Source organism: Antedon mediterranea, chromosome 5 (assembly GCF_964355755.1).
Source record: "Antedon mediterranea chromosome 5, ecAntMedi1.1, whole genome shotgun sequence".
Lineage (NCBI taxonomy): Eukaryota > Metazoa > Echinodermata > Crinoidea > Comatulida > Antedonidae > Antedon > Antedon mediterranea.
The window spans coordinates 4,935,931-4,952,093 of NC_092674.1; the positions used below are offsets into that span (position 1 = coordinate 4,935,931).

Below are 16,163 nucleotides of genomic sequence, written 5' to 3' on the forward strand. Positions count from 1 at the left end.
TCTACTTGTTGTAGACCCTGCTCGCGCAGATTTATTCAATTTCCACATGCACATGTGCTCTTGGTAGGTGGTGTGTGTTTCAAACGAGAAGTCAAGATATCTCTCTGGTCTAGCGTTTTTTAGAATCCAATTTCGCACTCGACACTGCATAAAATGGCATCCGGTAAGTCTGTTATTTTATTTTTACTACCCAGTACTAGTTAGGCATAAAGAAATATTATATTAACATAAACAATGATGCGAATGAGATCCATCGAATAAAAAGGCATCTCTAGGCTAGGCACCTGCAAGTTACGAGGCCACGCCCACTTTTTATGTCGGCGAAAAAGTGTGACTAAATTGCGGACCGGTCCGCGACCGCCAGCTGTAATTAATTCATAAAAATACGACGGGATTGGTCATGGCCTAAGATTTTGACCTCAAAATGTCACGCGGAAGTTATTGTACAGCTGAGTTATTTTCAAAAATTTTTGTGACCACGTTTATCGAGTGTTGCAGATTGTTAAACATTACCGTTCACAAAATACGCCTAATATTCATCAAAGGTAAGTGTTATGAATATTTTGATATTGGTAATAGTATTAAGCATTTCATAATCTTTCATTATACTATAAGTTTGAGAAATTTTGTGTATGTAAAGCTGCACTTTAGGCACCCCCCGTAATCGCCTATTTGTCCTAGTTTTGCATTCGGTCTAGGCTAGTGCTAGAGAATAGGATTTTGGCTGTGCGAGGCTCGTCGCCGCCGTGGGCTATGAACTCGTCGCCGTGGGCTATGAACTCGTCGATAGTAAAAATTTAAATACAGTATATCTAAGTATTTTATTGCAAATATATTATAAATAATAGGAATAATATATAATAATTTAATATTGATATTTTATTGATCATTGCTTACTTTCACTCACTTTTTATTTATTATAATAAGGCCTATTTTTGTAGTGGGAATAGAAACAAATTCAGGAACCTTGACAACTTTGGGTGGTCGTTTTGTAGTCAGAGGCCAATCACAGCGTGTGATAGTTACTATTACTAGGCTGGTGATGGTAGATTAGTTTAAACATTTGCATATTTGCATTATTATTAATACTTTTATTATATTTAATTGTATTGTAGGTTATTCTTTGCCTCAAATCAAGATTACAAAATATATCTTCAGTTATTTAAGTTATTTTTGGTAAGTAGTTTTTTTCTTTTAAATAATTCTATATAATCATGCATATTAAAATATTATTTAGTATTAAGTAATATTATTTGATAAACATAACAGCTGAGAAAACAACATGGCATAACTGGTGATATCTCAGAATACTTTAGAATCTTATCTAAATGTAACAAAAGTTTGATTGTCTTGCTGTGGATCAAAGAGTGAAACCTACACTCAATAAACAATCTGATTCCATCAAAGCAAAATTGTTTATTTAACTCAGTGGGAGGAACTAATTACTTAATTAGCCCTCAGTAGCATTTCCTGTCGCCAACTTTGGTGCTTACTCTTCCCTGCTTAGTGCAAATAATTATTATTGTTTTGTATTTACTCGATCTTGAAAATGGTTCTATAATGACCAAAATGTCGATCTCCCTTTTTGTCATTAAATTTTATATTGAAATTACATAGTAAACGTCTTTTAATTCGTAATATTATTTATACAAATTTTACTATGATATTTAACAGGTAGTTGAGTGTTGATACACAGGATGGATAATCCTCCCTTAACGACTCCACAGAAGTTCATTAAGGACAACTACTTTCAAGTACCAAGTGATGTAGGTTTGCTGCAAAATGGCCATGTCATATTCACCTACATTACCCTTCCAAAAAAGATGTTTTCCAGTGTACAGCATATATTAAAAAAAAGTCATAGCATTATTATTTCTAACTGTTCTGTGAGGGATTTGGTAAAGAAGTTTAAGAGTTTTCATTCCATAAACACATCCGGCAGATTTGCTAATTTTGACATTTTCTGTGCTGGAACCTTTTCCAAATACAAGACTGTAGATGCTGCTTCAACCATGCAAGCTTCCTCATCCAACATCCCATCGCTAGAAGCTGCCACACAATCATCATCTGAAAATGTAGAGCCACTTAGGCCAGAAGAGGTAGAGCTAATTAGACCAGACGAGATAAAGCTAATTGGGCCAGAAGAGGTAGAGCCAATTAGACCAGACGAGATAAAGCCAATTGGGCCAGAAGAGGTAGAGCCAATTAGACCAAAGCTATTGAACCCTCCAAAACGATCATGGGGTGGTAGCGAGGCTTGCGTGCTTCCTTGTATTGTTAGCCAGACCAATGATGTTCAATAAAAAAGTAAAATATATACAAACACACTTAGTGAAGAAAGTATTTGCCAAACAACAAATTGAAAAAAATAGGGAAACTATTTCATATTTTTCGATAATTATTGTTTTAAGTATTATTTGTTATTGTATATAAACAATCAATATAATATGACTATGAGTGCAATTGGCACAGGCAACTTATTTATATTTACAATGCTAATGTTTTAAATATCTATTTTTTATCACCGAAAAAGTAATCAGAAATCACATTTTACAATAAAACTGTATTTTATTCAGAAATAGCGGAGTACTAGATTGTTTTAATTGAATAAATGTACAATATTTATATTATGATTGAATAAAAGTGGGAAGACCCCACTAAAGAGAAAAAAAAGAGTTAGTAAAACTGTAATGTTGTTCAGTAAAAAAATGCTCTAACAATATGCTAGTTATCGGGGTTTCAGAAACATAATAAAACCACAACTCTTCCCCTTCACCACCTTCTCCCTCCCATGCCCACCTCCCCCGCCCTTCTATAAATGCTTGCGATTCGTCATATAACCTAAAAAAATTTAAAAAAAAAATACAAAATTAATACTGTATAGTTATATTGTAAATAAATTGATTACCGATTACAAATGTCTCCCCCTCCAAAACCCCCCTCCGAACCCACCCACCATTTCTCCACCCTGCCTCATAGGGTCTGCGGAGATGTCCAAGATGTTGAGCATTATGAAAAATAAGTATTTATTTAATTTTGGAGGTTAGCACACATAAGCATGCAATTTGCCACAAATATTTGGTATATAACACTAAAATGCCTATACCAAATTTTTGATACAAAAAAAATCATAAAAAATTGAATTTTTTTTTTTTTTTTTTTTTTTACAAATGCATTACATAATTATATTTTTCTGAATTTTTTGATGTATGGGTCAATGAATTTGGTTGCGTTTGAATTTTCTTGTCAGGTGCCTATCTAGGCCTAGCTAGTAGGCTAAGCCTAGCTAGATGGATGGGCTCCTGACTGAGTCACTCTGAGAAGGAGTCATAGCTAGTAGTGGTAATGCCATCGGGCCGGTGGTGTGGTTCCTGACAAGGCTAGGGGCCAGGGCCGGCGCTACTGCAGTTTCGCACCACACTGTTATATCTTCGATTTCTCGCTTAATTTTTTTCTTAAACCCACATCATACAATTTTGGGCCATTATGTAACATGTTCCCATGATTTAGCCACCGTTAATTACCTTTATCATAACAAAAAATGCATTTCAAAACAGCTTCTTTTTTCGCGAATACTTTGATCGAACTGTGTCCATTTTAGAATCAGAAAATTGCCGGAAATCAATGTATGTTTTATTTTCTGTTTTTATTTTTAAACTGCAAAGACTCAGAGTGGTTTTTATAAAGAACCAGCTGTGTACATCCATATCAAAACGGCGACGATATGAGTCCGTACATAAAACATTGATAGGAACCATTAATATGAATAATAATACTAATAATGAAATATTAATTTAACCTTTATTATTTCGTCGACAGCTGAAAACATTTCTTGCTTTTCAAAGCTAAATAGGCCTAGGCCTATATAATCGGATTTTATAACACTGCCCTCTATAGTTTATACAATTTTTGGGGTAAAATGAAGCATAAATTCTGGCAATTAAGTGATAAATATAAGATGGCGAACATTTCGCAGTGTGTTGACAGCGAGTTCAGTATTGTTTAAAATGTTTTGAAAAGTATTGTTATTTAAAAAAAATTACTTAGTAAGTGGTCGAATCGTATAAACATGTTACATAATATTATGTTGTGAGTGTAAAAAACGAAAGTTTAGGTAAGAAATCAAAGATATAACGGTGTGGTGCGAAACTGCAGTAGCGCCGCTAGGCCTAGCCTACATGGTGTCTGATCATTTCGGCCGCCAGTCATTTCGGCTGCCGGTTATGGAATTGCCAAATTCATGAAACGCGAAAAAGGATAAAATATGTATTGTTAATTTCGGCCTCCAGAATTGTAATTATTCTTGAATATGTATGACACGCCATGTGTGTTAAAATGTTAATATTTTACTAAATACTGTATTATTAAGCCGAATCGGCGGTCTTCAATTCCAGAAACAGCAGCGATATTATAGCGTACACATTGCCATCACTACAGTGAATATTAATGATATTTTTTTAATAAGAAGGAGGTGATGCTGAAGTTTTTTTTATGTGCTAGTCAAAAACACTTCACTTGATTCATATTAAAAGAAACACATTTTTACAAAGCACACGCATCTTCGGAACTTGTAAAATAAATAAAAAAATTTTGACCAAAATATTCAGACGGTAAAATACTGTAACTAATAATTTAAATGACCATAGTTCTCTGTGGCGTTCCATAGACTTGATAAAGTTATTTTTTTTCACTGTAATACTGTACAGTTAATGAGTTATTTCTGGTTATTTCAATTTGGCGCGCCATACTTGGCGGCCGAAATGATCATGCCATATTTTGTCCTTTTTGGAGTTTCATGAATTTGGGCGTTCCATAACCGGCGGCCAAAATGATTGGCGGCCGAAATGCACTGTGACCGCCTACATGACATACATAATAGCCTAGATAGAACATGACTTTTCTTTGCTGTGTTTGTCCATTTAAAGTGTTTATTTTATTTGTTTTTTACAGAAGTTTTACCAGGCAAGTTACTGAATGAGGGAAAGACCAAAAAAATCTTTGAGCTCCCAAACAATCGTGTTTATATTCAATCAAAAGACCGTATAACTGCTCACAATGCACAAATGGTGAATGAACTACAGGGAAAGGCAGTCATATCAACTAAAACTACTAGTTTGCTGTTTGATTACTTAACTAAACTTGGTAGGTTGTTGGGACATACCATGTATTCATACACAATTTAAGGGGCTGGGGTTTTTATTTATAGATTCTATTCACCAGTGAGATCATACTATGAAGTATGATCTCACTGGTGAGTATGACCTCACCATTTGCATACACATTTTTTTTTTTAGGGTAACAATAATTAGCATACATACAGTACCAGTAAAGATACCGTACCATCTTCCTCTATGCACAAAAATAAAATACTTTTTCAGTATTTTGTTTCTTTTTTTATTTACTGGCATCGTATGGCTCTATCATTTTGCAAACAAAAGTTAGTCATAAGCAGACAATTTTATCATTTTATTTCAATAAACATTTATATTAATGATATAGCTAACATTTTATAGGGTTATATTGTTTATATCTCATTGTTTGTTATGCAATATTGGTAACATGACTTTTTTTTTATTGTAGACCAATGAATTTTAGTCATGCAATGAATTAACAGATGTTACTATCTTAGCTGGTATATTTTTATTGTTAAAATTCTGAAATTTGAACTTTGTCCCTTCATTGTGCTATGAGATTTAATTTGGGATTACTGCAGATTATCGTGATTTGTCAAAATTGTATATGTGGGATTATCTCTGTCTTAATTTTAATGGACATATCGCTTCCTGAGGTTCAAAGTAGAGTGCGTACTACCATATCTGTTTTTCAATACTGTATATAGTTTAGTATGAGAAAAAAGAATTATTAATCACCATTATTTTGATTTGCATTTTGTATAATTTCACCAAAAAAAAAAATAGAAGTAAGGTGGTAACTTAAATTTAAATTGACGGAAATATTAATTGGCCAAAATAAAAATTAGTAATTTAATATTTAAAAAAAACAATACAATGAAGTTTTTCTGCGCAATCTTTATTCAATATTAAAGTATTTTAAACAATTCTATTTTCTAGGACTTCCAAATCATTTTATCAAACTGGAAACCGATTCTGCCTTCATTGCCCAGAGGTGTGACATGATACCCATTGAATGGGTAACACGGCGGGTTGCCACCGGATCATTCCTTAAACGTAATCCTGGCGTCAATGAGGGGTACAGATTTTCACCCCCGAAATTGGAATACTTTTACAAGGTAAATGAATATACATGACGTGTTGTAGTAATGAGCTTCGTATAGCAATTAAAATGTACGTTAAAGCTCTGTCTACACTATCAAACTAGTTTGACAAAATAAGTGCGATGTGCCCAAATATGGTAGTGATATGACCAAATATGGTCATTGATACAAAATACAGTAGTGAAATGACATCAAGTCCATATATGGGCACATCACATTTTTTTTCACATAAAGTTTGATAGTGTAGACAGAGCTTAACAATGTTTAATATTAATCGTTACCAGGACGATGCTGCTGGTGACCCTCAGTGGTCAAGGGAGCAGATTATTGAGACCAAGATGAACTGCGGGGGTCGTGTGATTAATGGTGATGATGTCAACATGATGAGCCGCATAACTGTTGCTGTTTTTGAGGTCCTTGAGAAGGCGTGGGCTTCTTTGGACTGCAGTTTAATCGACATGAAGATTGAATTTGGTGTCAGTGCTGCGACAGGTTAGTCACAAATGTTCGCATTTTAATATTGAATTTGTTTATTATGAAATTAAAAAACAAACTGGTGTAAAAAAAAACCAAAATACAGTATAAATTGACAGGCATCTATAGTGTAGGTTAATAAAATAGAATAAATAGTTGTATTGATATAGATTATTTGTATAAAAATTATTCCAAATTTGGAACATTTCAGGAATGGGACTTATAGCCCCAGGATGGGCTTATGATTGGTATTTTTCATATTGAATTATTTTATCATTTACTGTTAAATTGCACACAATGTTGAATAATTTAATAAAAATAAAATTATTTCCATTTTTATTTATGTAAAGGCGAGATTGTCCTAGCAGACATCATTGACAGCGACTCCTGGCGACTTTGGCCATCTGGTGACCGACGTCTGATGAAGGATAAACAGGTGTACAGGGAACTGAAAGAAGTGACCGAGGAAGCACTGCAGGTGGTCAAGAAGAACTTTGAGTGGATTATGGAAAAGATTAAGGTATTGGATTAAATCCTCTTACATAATCCCAATTTTATTCATGATTGGTATAGTGCTTCAGGGGGACCAACTGGGTTCATCCTGTTTTGTTTTTTATATTCTTTTATACCTTACCTGTGGTGGTCACTTTGATTGTTGGTCGCGCTTATGTGCGTCACTATTAAAGTAGAGGGGAATTTTCCCCTTTCCCCACAGAGAAGTGTCCCACCGGAGTGCTGACCGGTCGTCGGTGACCCATGTTTTTTGTACATAATTTTTATGTAATAATAATAATAATAATAAATACTTTATTTTAACACGAAAAAGCTTGTGTCACCATAAAGGTGTTCTTCTACAAGGCCGTGATCAACTAACAGTAGTACATTACACATTTAAAAATAACAAATTTTAAAAATAACAAATTTTAAAAATAATTTGTGATAAGAGTACAAAATAAATAATAAATCACACCAATAATTTTTTGAAAGTATTTAAATTTGTGGCATTTTGCATTGGTTTTTTTAGAGTATTCCATAAACTAGCACCATGATATGAAAAACTTTTTTTTTATATTCTGTTTTGGGTTTATTCAATTTTAATACATCCTTTGATCTTGTATTGTATGTGTCTAGTTTGGGTGTAAATAGTTCGTTTAGATATGGTGGTGCTTGATTATGGAATATTTTATATAACATTTTGGCTTCATTATTATGTAGTTGAGTATTAAGATTTATCCAGTTTAAAGGCCAGGTACGGGCAAAAAATTTCTATTGATCATACATTCCAATAATTATCGATCTATAGTTTCCCCTATGTTTCATAATTTTTTTGGATTTTATTTGTGTTACACGAGCTTGTTGAAAATAAGCACTTTCTTATCAGTGGGGGGATAGTTCAAATTACACAGTAAAATCTCTATTCTTTTGTACACAAATTTTGTAAATAGAGAGGCATTTTAAAAAGCTACGAAAAATAAACAGTGTGGTAAAAAATTTTATCAGATGACAAAGTAAAGGTAATATAACTTGAATATTACATTTCTGGAATTTTTATTCAACTTCAAATTTTTATTTTCATGCTATAGCAAAAATTATCCACCGTATATCCACCATCTTTTTTCACCTTCTAGGGAGTCACAAGACATGTTATTACATTAGGTTAACTACCTAACTACTGAAAAAAGGTCTTCCTGGTTTTTATGGCAGAATTTTGCAAAATTTTGTATTTGGATATTTGATTTATGTACAATTAACCAAATATTATATTTAAAATTCATGCCTGTACCTGAGCTTTAAGTTTTGCAGGGCTTGTGTACTTGAGTCGTATGAATATTGTCTGGCATTTATGTATGGTTACCCTGCTTTTTTTGGTATACTATTGAACATTGCAAATGTAATTGTGAATTGAATTGTGAATTTAGATAATAGATCAATAAAAGTCTTTTCACAGCATAGGTGAAAATTAAACGAAATTGATACAATATATCAATAAAAAAAATATACCAAAAAACAGCATATTTTTATCGCCTTGTTATGCTTGGTAAGAACAAATTATGTTTTTTTATGGACAAGCAACTATCACATGACAGGGCAACCTTTAAGGCTGTTCTATACGCGATGATTACAATTATATGTTATGTATTTCTGCATATTTGTATTGTAGGGCCCCTCATGAGACAAGCTATTGCTTGTAGTGCTGGCCCCAGTTGTTGTCATAAATAACTGAATATGATATATTTGTTTGTGTTCTCGTTTAGCTTTTTAACTCCAAGCCATCGGCTCAAGTAATTGTGTTGATGGGATCTCCTTCTGATGCAGAATATTGCGAGAAGATCAAACGATGTTGTGATGACATTGGAATTGCATGCGAGACAAGAGTGACATCAGCGCATAAAGGCACGGAGGAAACCATGCGGATTCTAGCCCAGTACGAAGGTAAGGGTAGTATGTGCCTAAATATAGTAGTAATATGCCCAAATAAGGTAGTGATATGACATGATCATGTCCATATATGGGCACATCACATTTTTTGTTTACACAGAGCTTAAGGGTTGTAATATGACAGCTACATACTGTAGGCTGTAAACCCATGCAAAGGATTACAAATAAGTGGCATAGATCTTGTTGAGGAATACCAATAACTGTCTAATTGTCAAATTTATTATTCCTAACACAGGTTGTAGTGTGCCTATAATATTCATCGCCGTAGCTGGTAGAAGCAATGGTCTAGGCCCAGTTCTCTCTGGAAACACCCCTTTCCCAGTCATCAACTGTCCCCCTGTCAAAGCTGACTGGGGAGCTCAAGACATCTGGTCATCGCTTCGAATGCCATCAGGTAATAAACCTTAGTGGGTCTATAAGGCAATCTGGTCATCAACTTTTATTATTCCGTGATTTTTTATGAGGTTTTCCAATATAAAAATATATTGATGTGTACTTTACATTTCATTGCAGGCATGGGTTGCAGTACGGTTCTTTCGCCAGAGGCTGCTGCCCTCTGTGCTGCCCAGATGATAGCGCTTACCGACCACGTTGTATGGGGAACACTCCGTGTTAGACAGCTCAACACCTGGCTGAAACTCAAGGAGGCTGATCGTAAAATGCGCAAAGCCCAGCAGGACAAGAGCTCGTAAAACAGCCCCCTTAATCATGAGGTGCTTTCAATGCTATTACAGGGTTTCAATAGTACAGTGAAAAGGACCATTAACATTTAAGATATATATATTTGTATTCCATATAATTATGTACTGTATTCATTCCAACTGTACTATTGAGGTTACATAGGCCGTAGATGGTTTAGTTATAGATTTTAATTGACATATTCAATTCAATGCAAAATTATCAATGACCGTTTGATTAATTATATTAATTATGATAAAATTGTTTTGCATAGTAAACATTGTATCAAGTTTTATATTGTTTTTATCAAACCATAGAGATACTATAATATCTCCTTGATCCGAAAAATACACTACCAGATCATTTTTTATTTGCTTGATACTTGGTGCTAATTGCATGCAAATTGGTGGGCTAAAAAATTTTTTTTGTACTATTAAAAATTATTTAATGAAGTTGTCGACTTAATTGTGTTTTGGGTCATTGGCAGAGGATAACAAATGTTTGTGAATGTTATTACACATATTTTCTAGTACCGAAAAATTCACAGGATAGATGGAAGGATGTGTGCAAAAGAAATGCCCATTGTTCAAGAAGATTGAATCTGAGGCTGCTGTTATTTTTTATTAAAGCTCTGTGTACACTTATGATGTGCCCATATATGGACATATGATGTCATAGCACTACCATATTTGGGAATATCACATTTTCTTTGTCAAACTAGTTTGATAGTGTGGACAGAGCTTCAGAGAGCTGTGATGCCTGGATTTTAATGGACACATGACCTTCTGTAAAACAATACACACACAATAAATAGGAATACCATACAATAATCAAATTAGCACCACTATGACTATACAGTCTGTATTATTGGAGTATATTGTGTGCTATTTCAAATTCATTGGCAAATGACTCGCATTTGCGCACACACCATGATGCTTGGATCGTATACATGTAGAGCAACGTATTGACTGACCAGCAGTGTAACGGCTATGAGCGCTCACTGGCTAAACCCAGAGCATGAGTCCAATGTTGGAGAAGCCGTTATGAGCGCTCAACCAGGGACCGATGCTGCAATCGTCTATACTTCATTTGGAAGCATTTTGTCACTTATTCAATAACAGACTCCAAACCTGCTTTGGGTCATCGCTAAGTTTTGGTAGATTTGCAGCCAATTCACCAATTAAGCTTACAGAATTCTGAAATAACAAGATTTACATTGGTTGAGGGTTTTCTCTTCAAACTTTGTTTTTGTGCCAGAACATGTCTTTATACAGTTCTGTCTTAAAAGATTTTCATGAATTACAGAAGTTTTTTTTTTTAATTGAGATGTGTAACATGAATAATAGGGTAGTGGGGATAGGGCTGAACAGAGTGTAGATTAGGGCACTTTACAAGGCCCTAAACACTTGTTTTAATGACTTTTAGGATGATAATTTTCAGTATTAACCTTGTGAAGATAATAATTGAATTAGCTTTTCCTTATCATTTCTTGGGGAATTCCATGCATAATATTTCAATTTTCTTACCAATGTCTCTAGATGTTTTTGAATTCTTTCATCGATTAGTTTGTTTTGTAAGTGTGTCTTCTTTGCATTTATAAACTGTTTTTGAGCAAGTACTTCTTGTGCTTTAATACAAGCAGGGCAAGAGTTGACATCATGCTCAATGACTTTATCCAATTTCTGCCAAAAAATAGATATTGTAAATAAAATATTGTAACTTTTGGAATAATGACTTCTGAAATTCCATTAATATCACTACCATATTTTGGCACATCACACTTTTTTTGTCAAACTAGTTAGATAGTGTAGACAGAGCTTTGTCTATAATATTTCTGGATGAAGAAACATTGTTCTATTCTACCTTTTTCATTTTATGTCGAATATTCTCTATCTTCATTTCTTCAAGCCTCTTCTTTGTGATTGGTAATATTCCTTGGACAGTATAAACAGACGACTGATGATGTACCTCAACTAGATATTTAAAAAAATTGATAAACTTGATGAACTTGTTTTATCGACCAACCTACATTTAAGTGATAATAATGATATTTTCAATCTATATAGTGGGCTTGGATGCGACACTTTTCATTTGAACCACATTTTCGTCCCCTAAGAGTCACATCATCATGTCATTGCTGTCAATTCTAGTGTTCATTCGTCTGTCCACGAAAGTGGTTTTTGTACACTGGACCTACGGTTTATATAGTCTTTATCCGAGAGGACTTGTTCTACCACCAAAACCATGGCGCAAGTGAGCCTCAAACCCTTGCTGATGTTATGGCTATGGATTACGGTTCCACTGTCTTAACCGCTCAACCACTCACTAGTTACTAGACTTTAATCGATACAGTAAGTTTACTGAAAACAGACAACCTAGAACAGGTTTTCCAGGTAGTTTTTAGAACCCAAAACATCATCATCCTGATTGTCATTTTACCTTTTGGTTTATTTGTATGTGCGTTCTTCAGAAATTGTATTTTATTCTTACAGTATTCATGAACTTCTACTGGTACAATAGAAACATCCGATTCAGATTTTAACTCATTCTCCCATTCTCTTGATGCATTTTTCTTTGCTTTCTTTATCAAAGACATACAAAATGTTGACTCAAGCTGGTTTTCTGATGACAATGAATCCTGAAATATAACAAATGGAAAATCATTGTGAGAAATTTTAGAATTGGGGAGCTTTTAATTTGGACAACTATGTACATCATGTTTATTAATTAGTGCGCTTAAGCTCTGTCTACACTATCAAACTGTGATGTGCCCAAATATGGTAGTGATATGACATCATCATGTCCATATATGGGCACATCACATTTTTTTGTCACATACATTTTTATAGTGTAGACAGAGCATTATGGGAACGTTGTTGGGATGTGCTTCCTCACTGCAGGGACATTGAAATGTTTTTCCTAACTCCATTCCTCATTAACATTAGGATTACAGTGCACCAATAATTATGCACTTGTCAATTGTATAACCCACTATATGACCCCCGGGAGAGGTGCGTCATTTGTCCGATGTGCGTCATACCTTTGAATACCATGACGCACCCGTGCGTCAAAAATGTGACTTACCTTTAGGTGACCATGACGCACCTATTTTGACGCACTGTGACCATGTTGTTTATGATATGGTGGGTGGTAAAGTGACGGACATTGACACACCTTGTTCATTGATGTGACGTACCATCTAGGTTTTTTTACGCACCCTTGCGTCAGTAATTATATGTAAATGACGCACCTCTCCCGGGGGTCGTATAGTGGGTGATACAATTGACAAGTGCATTAAGCTACTCACAACTAATAACAGAACCAATAATCCCAAATATGAGAGGTGATGTGTGTGTTTGTTTATTACTGTATTTATTTATACTACTGCTGGGCAACCTCTTTAGTCAAAGACAGGTCTCCCAGAGGGCCCAGTTATATGTACATATCAATTAACAGCTCAACATCCTCAATTGTATTGGCTCTTAATTTGTACCCACTTTAGTGCTTTCATCCTCCTCCTCTGATGAGAAATTGCTTGAATAATCTTCGCTTGTTGACTCAAAAGTATCTTCAATATAACTGTGTCTTGTCCTTTCTAAACTGTGTTTACTGTACTGTGTTCCATCACTCACACTAGCCTCAGACTGGTAACTGCTAGTGGACTCTTCTGTGGAGTGCGAGTCAAAAGTGTCTGACGTGTATCGGTCTTCAGTGGTCTTCTCTGGAGAGATTGCTTCTGTCACTGAACTTATGGAATCAAATGTATCTGAATAATTAGTTGCCGATGTTGATGACAGAACTTCCATTGAAAGATCTTTCAGTCTTTACCATCGGCATAATAACCTAGAAACAACAATTCTTTTTTTAAGTTAATAATAAAACGTTGAAATGTTAAGTTTAAGTAAAGTTGTTATAAAATTACCTTTCCATCTCATCCACCCCTTCAGCATGCAATGCAATTCCATTCCTTAGCTACGCCTTTATTTTAGGCTTATCTAAGGCCACCCAGCAAGTACAACACCACGCGCAAGAAGAAGTCACAGCACAGGACACACGTCACCGGACAACATGGGCCTACTAGATAGCTAGCCTTGATTGAGTCTTTACTTTGGCTTATCAAATGTCGCCATACTTTATTGAAGTAGTCCTATACCATGCTTTTAACCTTTAAGAGGCAAGATTATATTTACTTACAAATTTGCCATAACTTTAGGCTGCAGAATAAGTTGATTGTATGCCTTGTTGTTTGTTTGTTTGTTTTGATTGTAATGCATCATTGCGCGCCAAATATGTAAAAAAAAAAAGCAGTAAAACAGAGAGGGCAGCATTATACTGCAATACACTGCTCTGTGAGCTACTGTAGATGGGCAGCAGTCCGGTTAGAATAATGATTTGTATAAGCTAATTTATTTTTTTTAATCAATTGTTGAATGAAAAGAAAATATTTTACGAAAACAAAATTTTTTTCAAAGAATATTTTGTGCGGTCGCGTGTAACGTGTGTGCGTTCGCGCCGGGCGTAGTTATAGTACGTATTCCATGGTGGTGAAGAAAAATGCCAAAAATTAAAAAAAAAAGGCTCATGAAGTAAAATACTAAGAAGACATTTTCAGTATTTCGTATTATAAGGTCTGTTTTACAATTTCATTTCTATGTGGCTTACATTTACTGATTGATTTTAATATATAATGTGGATTAGCTATGACACGTGTAGGTAATTTTTTTAATGTTTTGCATTATTTTATTAAATTTATTTCAGAATGAATGAAATGGATATTCGGCCAGTTTTGCGCAAGCCGGAATTTTTTCTGGAGAGTTGGTTTATGGAAAAACTATTATCACATGACTTGACGGAGTTTGATGAAAGTTTCCTATCTCTTCCAATGACAAATTACAATTTGAATAGGTCTCCATCAAGGAAGAACGGTGATTTAAAATTAGTTATAGAGAAAACGTGTGAAAGAAGGGATAGTTATGAAACCAAAGATAAGCTGCCATCTAGGCCTAGGCCTACTGATGTTTTGCTTAAAGAAGAAGATTCCAAAACGCATGTCTTAATCTCGAGTCCCCAACATCGTTCTACTAATTTAAGACGCCCTCTAGAGGCTGATATAACATTATCGCCCATATCTCCAAAGTTTGTTCGTTTTGAAGACGAAGAAAAACATAGGAGGCGTAACATAGAAGTGGGGTCTCCTGTTAAACTTCGAGAACGACCACTTCCAAGTGATTTAGCCTCTTTAGAACTCGACAAGTTGGAACCAAATTTCCAAATCTCGCAATACCTGAACGATGCCATCGTGAACTGTGACTGGGAAATTAAACGGTTGTTGTTCTCTTTGCTTGCTGAGAAAACACATATTAATCTTGATCAATATATTGTTGGAAGTCTGGATAAAAAGCAAATTAGTGATAAAAAGAAAACCAATATTCAGACTAGGCCTAATAATGACAGTGATGAAGTCGATGTTGCATTAATTAGAAATAATGTCCTAAGTAAAGCCGTAGAGTTAGGATGGACAACGGAGTCTACAATAAGTAAAGATTTAGGCTGGACAACAAAGGCTACAACAAGTAAAGTCGTAGATTTAGGATGGACAACGGAGGCTAGAACAAGTAAAGTCGTAGATTTAGGCTGGACAACGGAGGCTACAACAAGTAAAGCCGTAGAGTTAGACTGGACAACAAAGGCTACAACAAGTAAAGCCGTAGAGTTAGGCTGGACATCGGAGGCTACAACAAGTTTATCAATTAATGAAAGTTCACTGCTTGATGAAAATCAAGAAAACACAACTAGTAATTTCGAAAACAATGATAGCCATGCTCGTCACATATTCGTAAAGTTAAGCGAACAAGTGAAGAATTTTATATCTGATGGAAAAGCACTTTTATGTAAATTTAATTTAAGGAATACAAAAGCATGTGAAGAAGCCGATGATCTAATTCAGAAACCCAAGTCTTCCAGCACAACCTCGACAACGGTTAAGAAGTCTCCGCCCAAAACGAATGAAGCGGCTCCGCAATTAAGACGATCTGCCCGCTTGTCTGCGATTCGAAATAAGTTCATCAAAACGTGACGGCAGTAGGCCTAGAATGAAAACAGCAGACAATTGCTAACTCTGTTTATCGAGTTAGTACAAAATCATGTATACGATAATGATATACTAAACCGAGCAATGTAGGCCTCTTCTCTACTGCTAAACAAAGAAGTATGGTGAGGTAATAATTTATGAAATAAAGTTTAAGTGTCATCATATGATATTACCTGGATAAATGAATATTCATGACTAATTATAATGTTTGCCTTATATTTTTCAAATTAAATATTTATAATTGTT

The 16,163-nt window shown here is 34.7% G+C and overlaps 4 protein-coding genes across 4 annotated transcripts; 3 read left to right on the forward strand and 1 right to left on the reverse strand.

The window, feature by feature from the left end:
* The first annotated feature begins 40 nt into the window (after nucleotides 1-40).
* LOC140048853 (multifunctional protein ADE2-like) lies at nucleotides 41-10,278 on the forward strand. Its single transcript, XM_072093656.1, has 8 exons — nucleotides 41-163; nucleotides 4,951-5,142; nucleotides 6,072-6,250; nucleotides 6,520-6,727; nucleotides 7,060-7,229; nucleotides 8,965-9,142; nucleotides 9,384-9,542; nucleotides 9,662-10,278. Exons 1-8 carry the CDS (start codon nucleotides 154-156, stop codon nucleotides 9,838-9,840), a joined length of 1,275 nt encoding a protein of 424 aa, XP_071949757.1. The 5' UTR covers nucleotides 41-153; the 3' UTR covers nucleotides 9,841-10,278.
* Nucleotides 487-2,593, forward strand: LOC140050069 (uncharacterized). Its single transcript, XM_072095076.1, has 3 exons — nucleotides 487-545; nucleotides 1,116-1,176; nucleotides 1,675-2,593. Exon 3 carries the CDS (start codon nucleotides 1,698-1,700, stop codon nucleotides 2,301-2,303), a length of 606 nt encoding a protein of 201 aa, XP_071951177.1. The 5' UTR covers nucleotides 487-545; nucleotides 1,116-1,176; nucleotides 1,675-1,697; the 3' UTR covers nucleotides 2,304-2,593.
* LOC140048854 (uncharacterized) lies at nucleotides 10,274-14,107 on the reverse strand. The gene is made up of 6 exons (XM_072093657.1): nucleotides 14,021-14,107; nucleotides 13,324-13,669; nucleotides 12,266-12,464; nucleotides 11,690-11,799; nucleotides 11,353-11,508; nucleotides 10,274-11,022 (listed from the first exon to the last, which is right to left on the reverse strand). The coding sequence occupies exons 2-6, from the start codon at nucleotides 13,630-13,632 to the stop codon at nucleotides 10,930-10,932; spliced, it is 867 nt and encodes a 288-aa protein (XP_071949758.1). The 5' UTR covers nucleotides 13,633-13,669; nucleotides 14,021-14,107; the 3' UTR covers nucleotides 10,274-10,929.
* Nucleotides 14,108-14,392: 285 nt separating this feature from the next.
* LOC140049479 (uncharacterized) lies at nucleotides 14,393-16,088 on the forward strand. Its single transcript, XM_072094374.1, has 2 exons — nucleotides 14,393-14,454; nucleotides 14,585-16,088. Exon 2 carries the CDS (start codon nucleotides 14,586-14,588, stop codon nucleotides 15,900-15,902), a length of 1,317 nt encoding a protein of 438 aa, XP_071950475.1. The 5' UTR covers nucleotides 14,393-14,454; nucleotide 14,585; the 3' UTR covers nucleotides 15,903-16,088.
* Nucleotides 16,089-16,163: the final 75 nt, after the last annotated feature.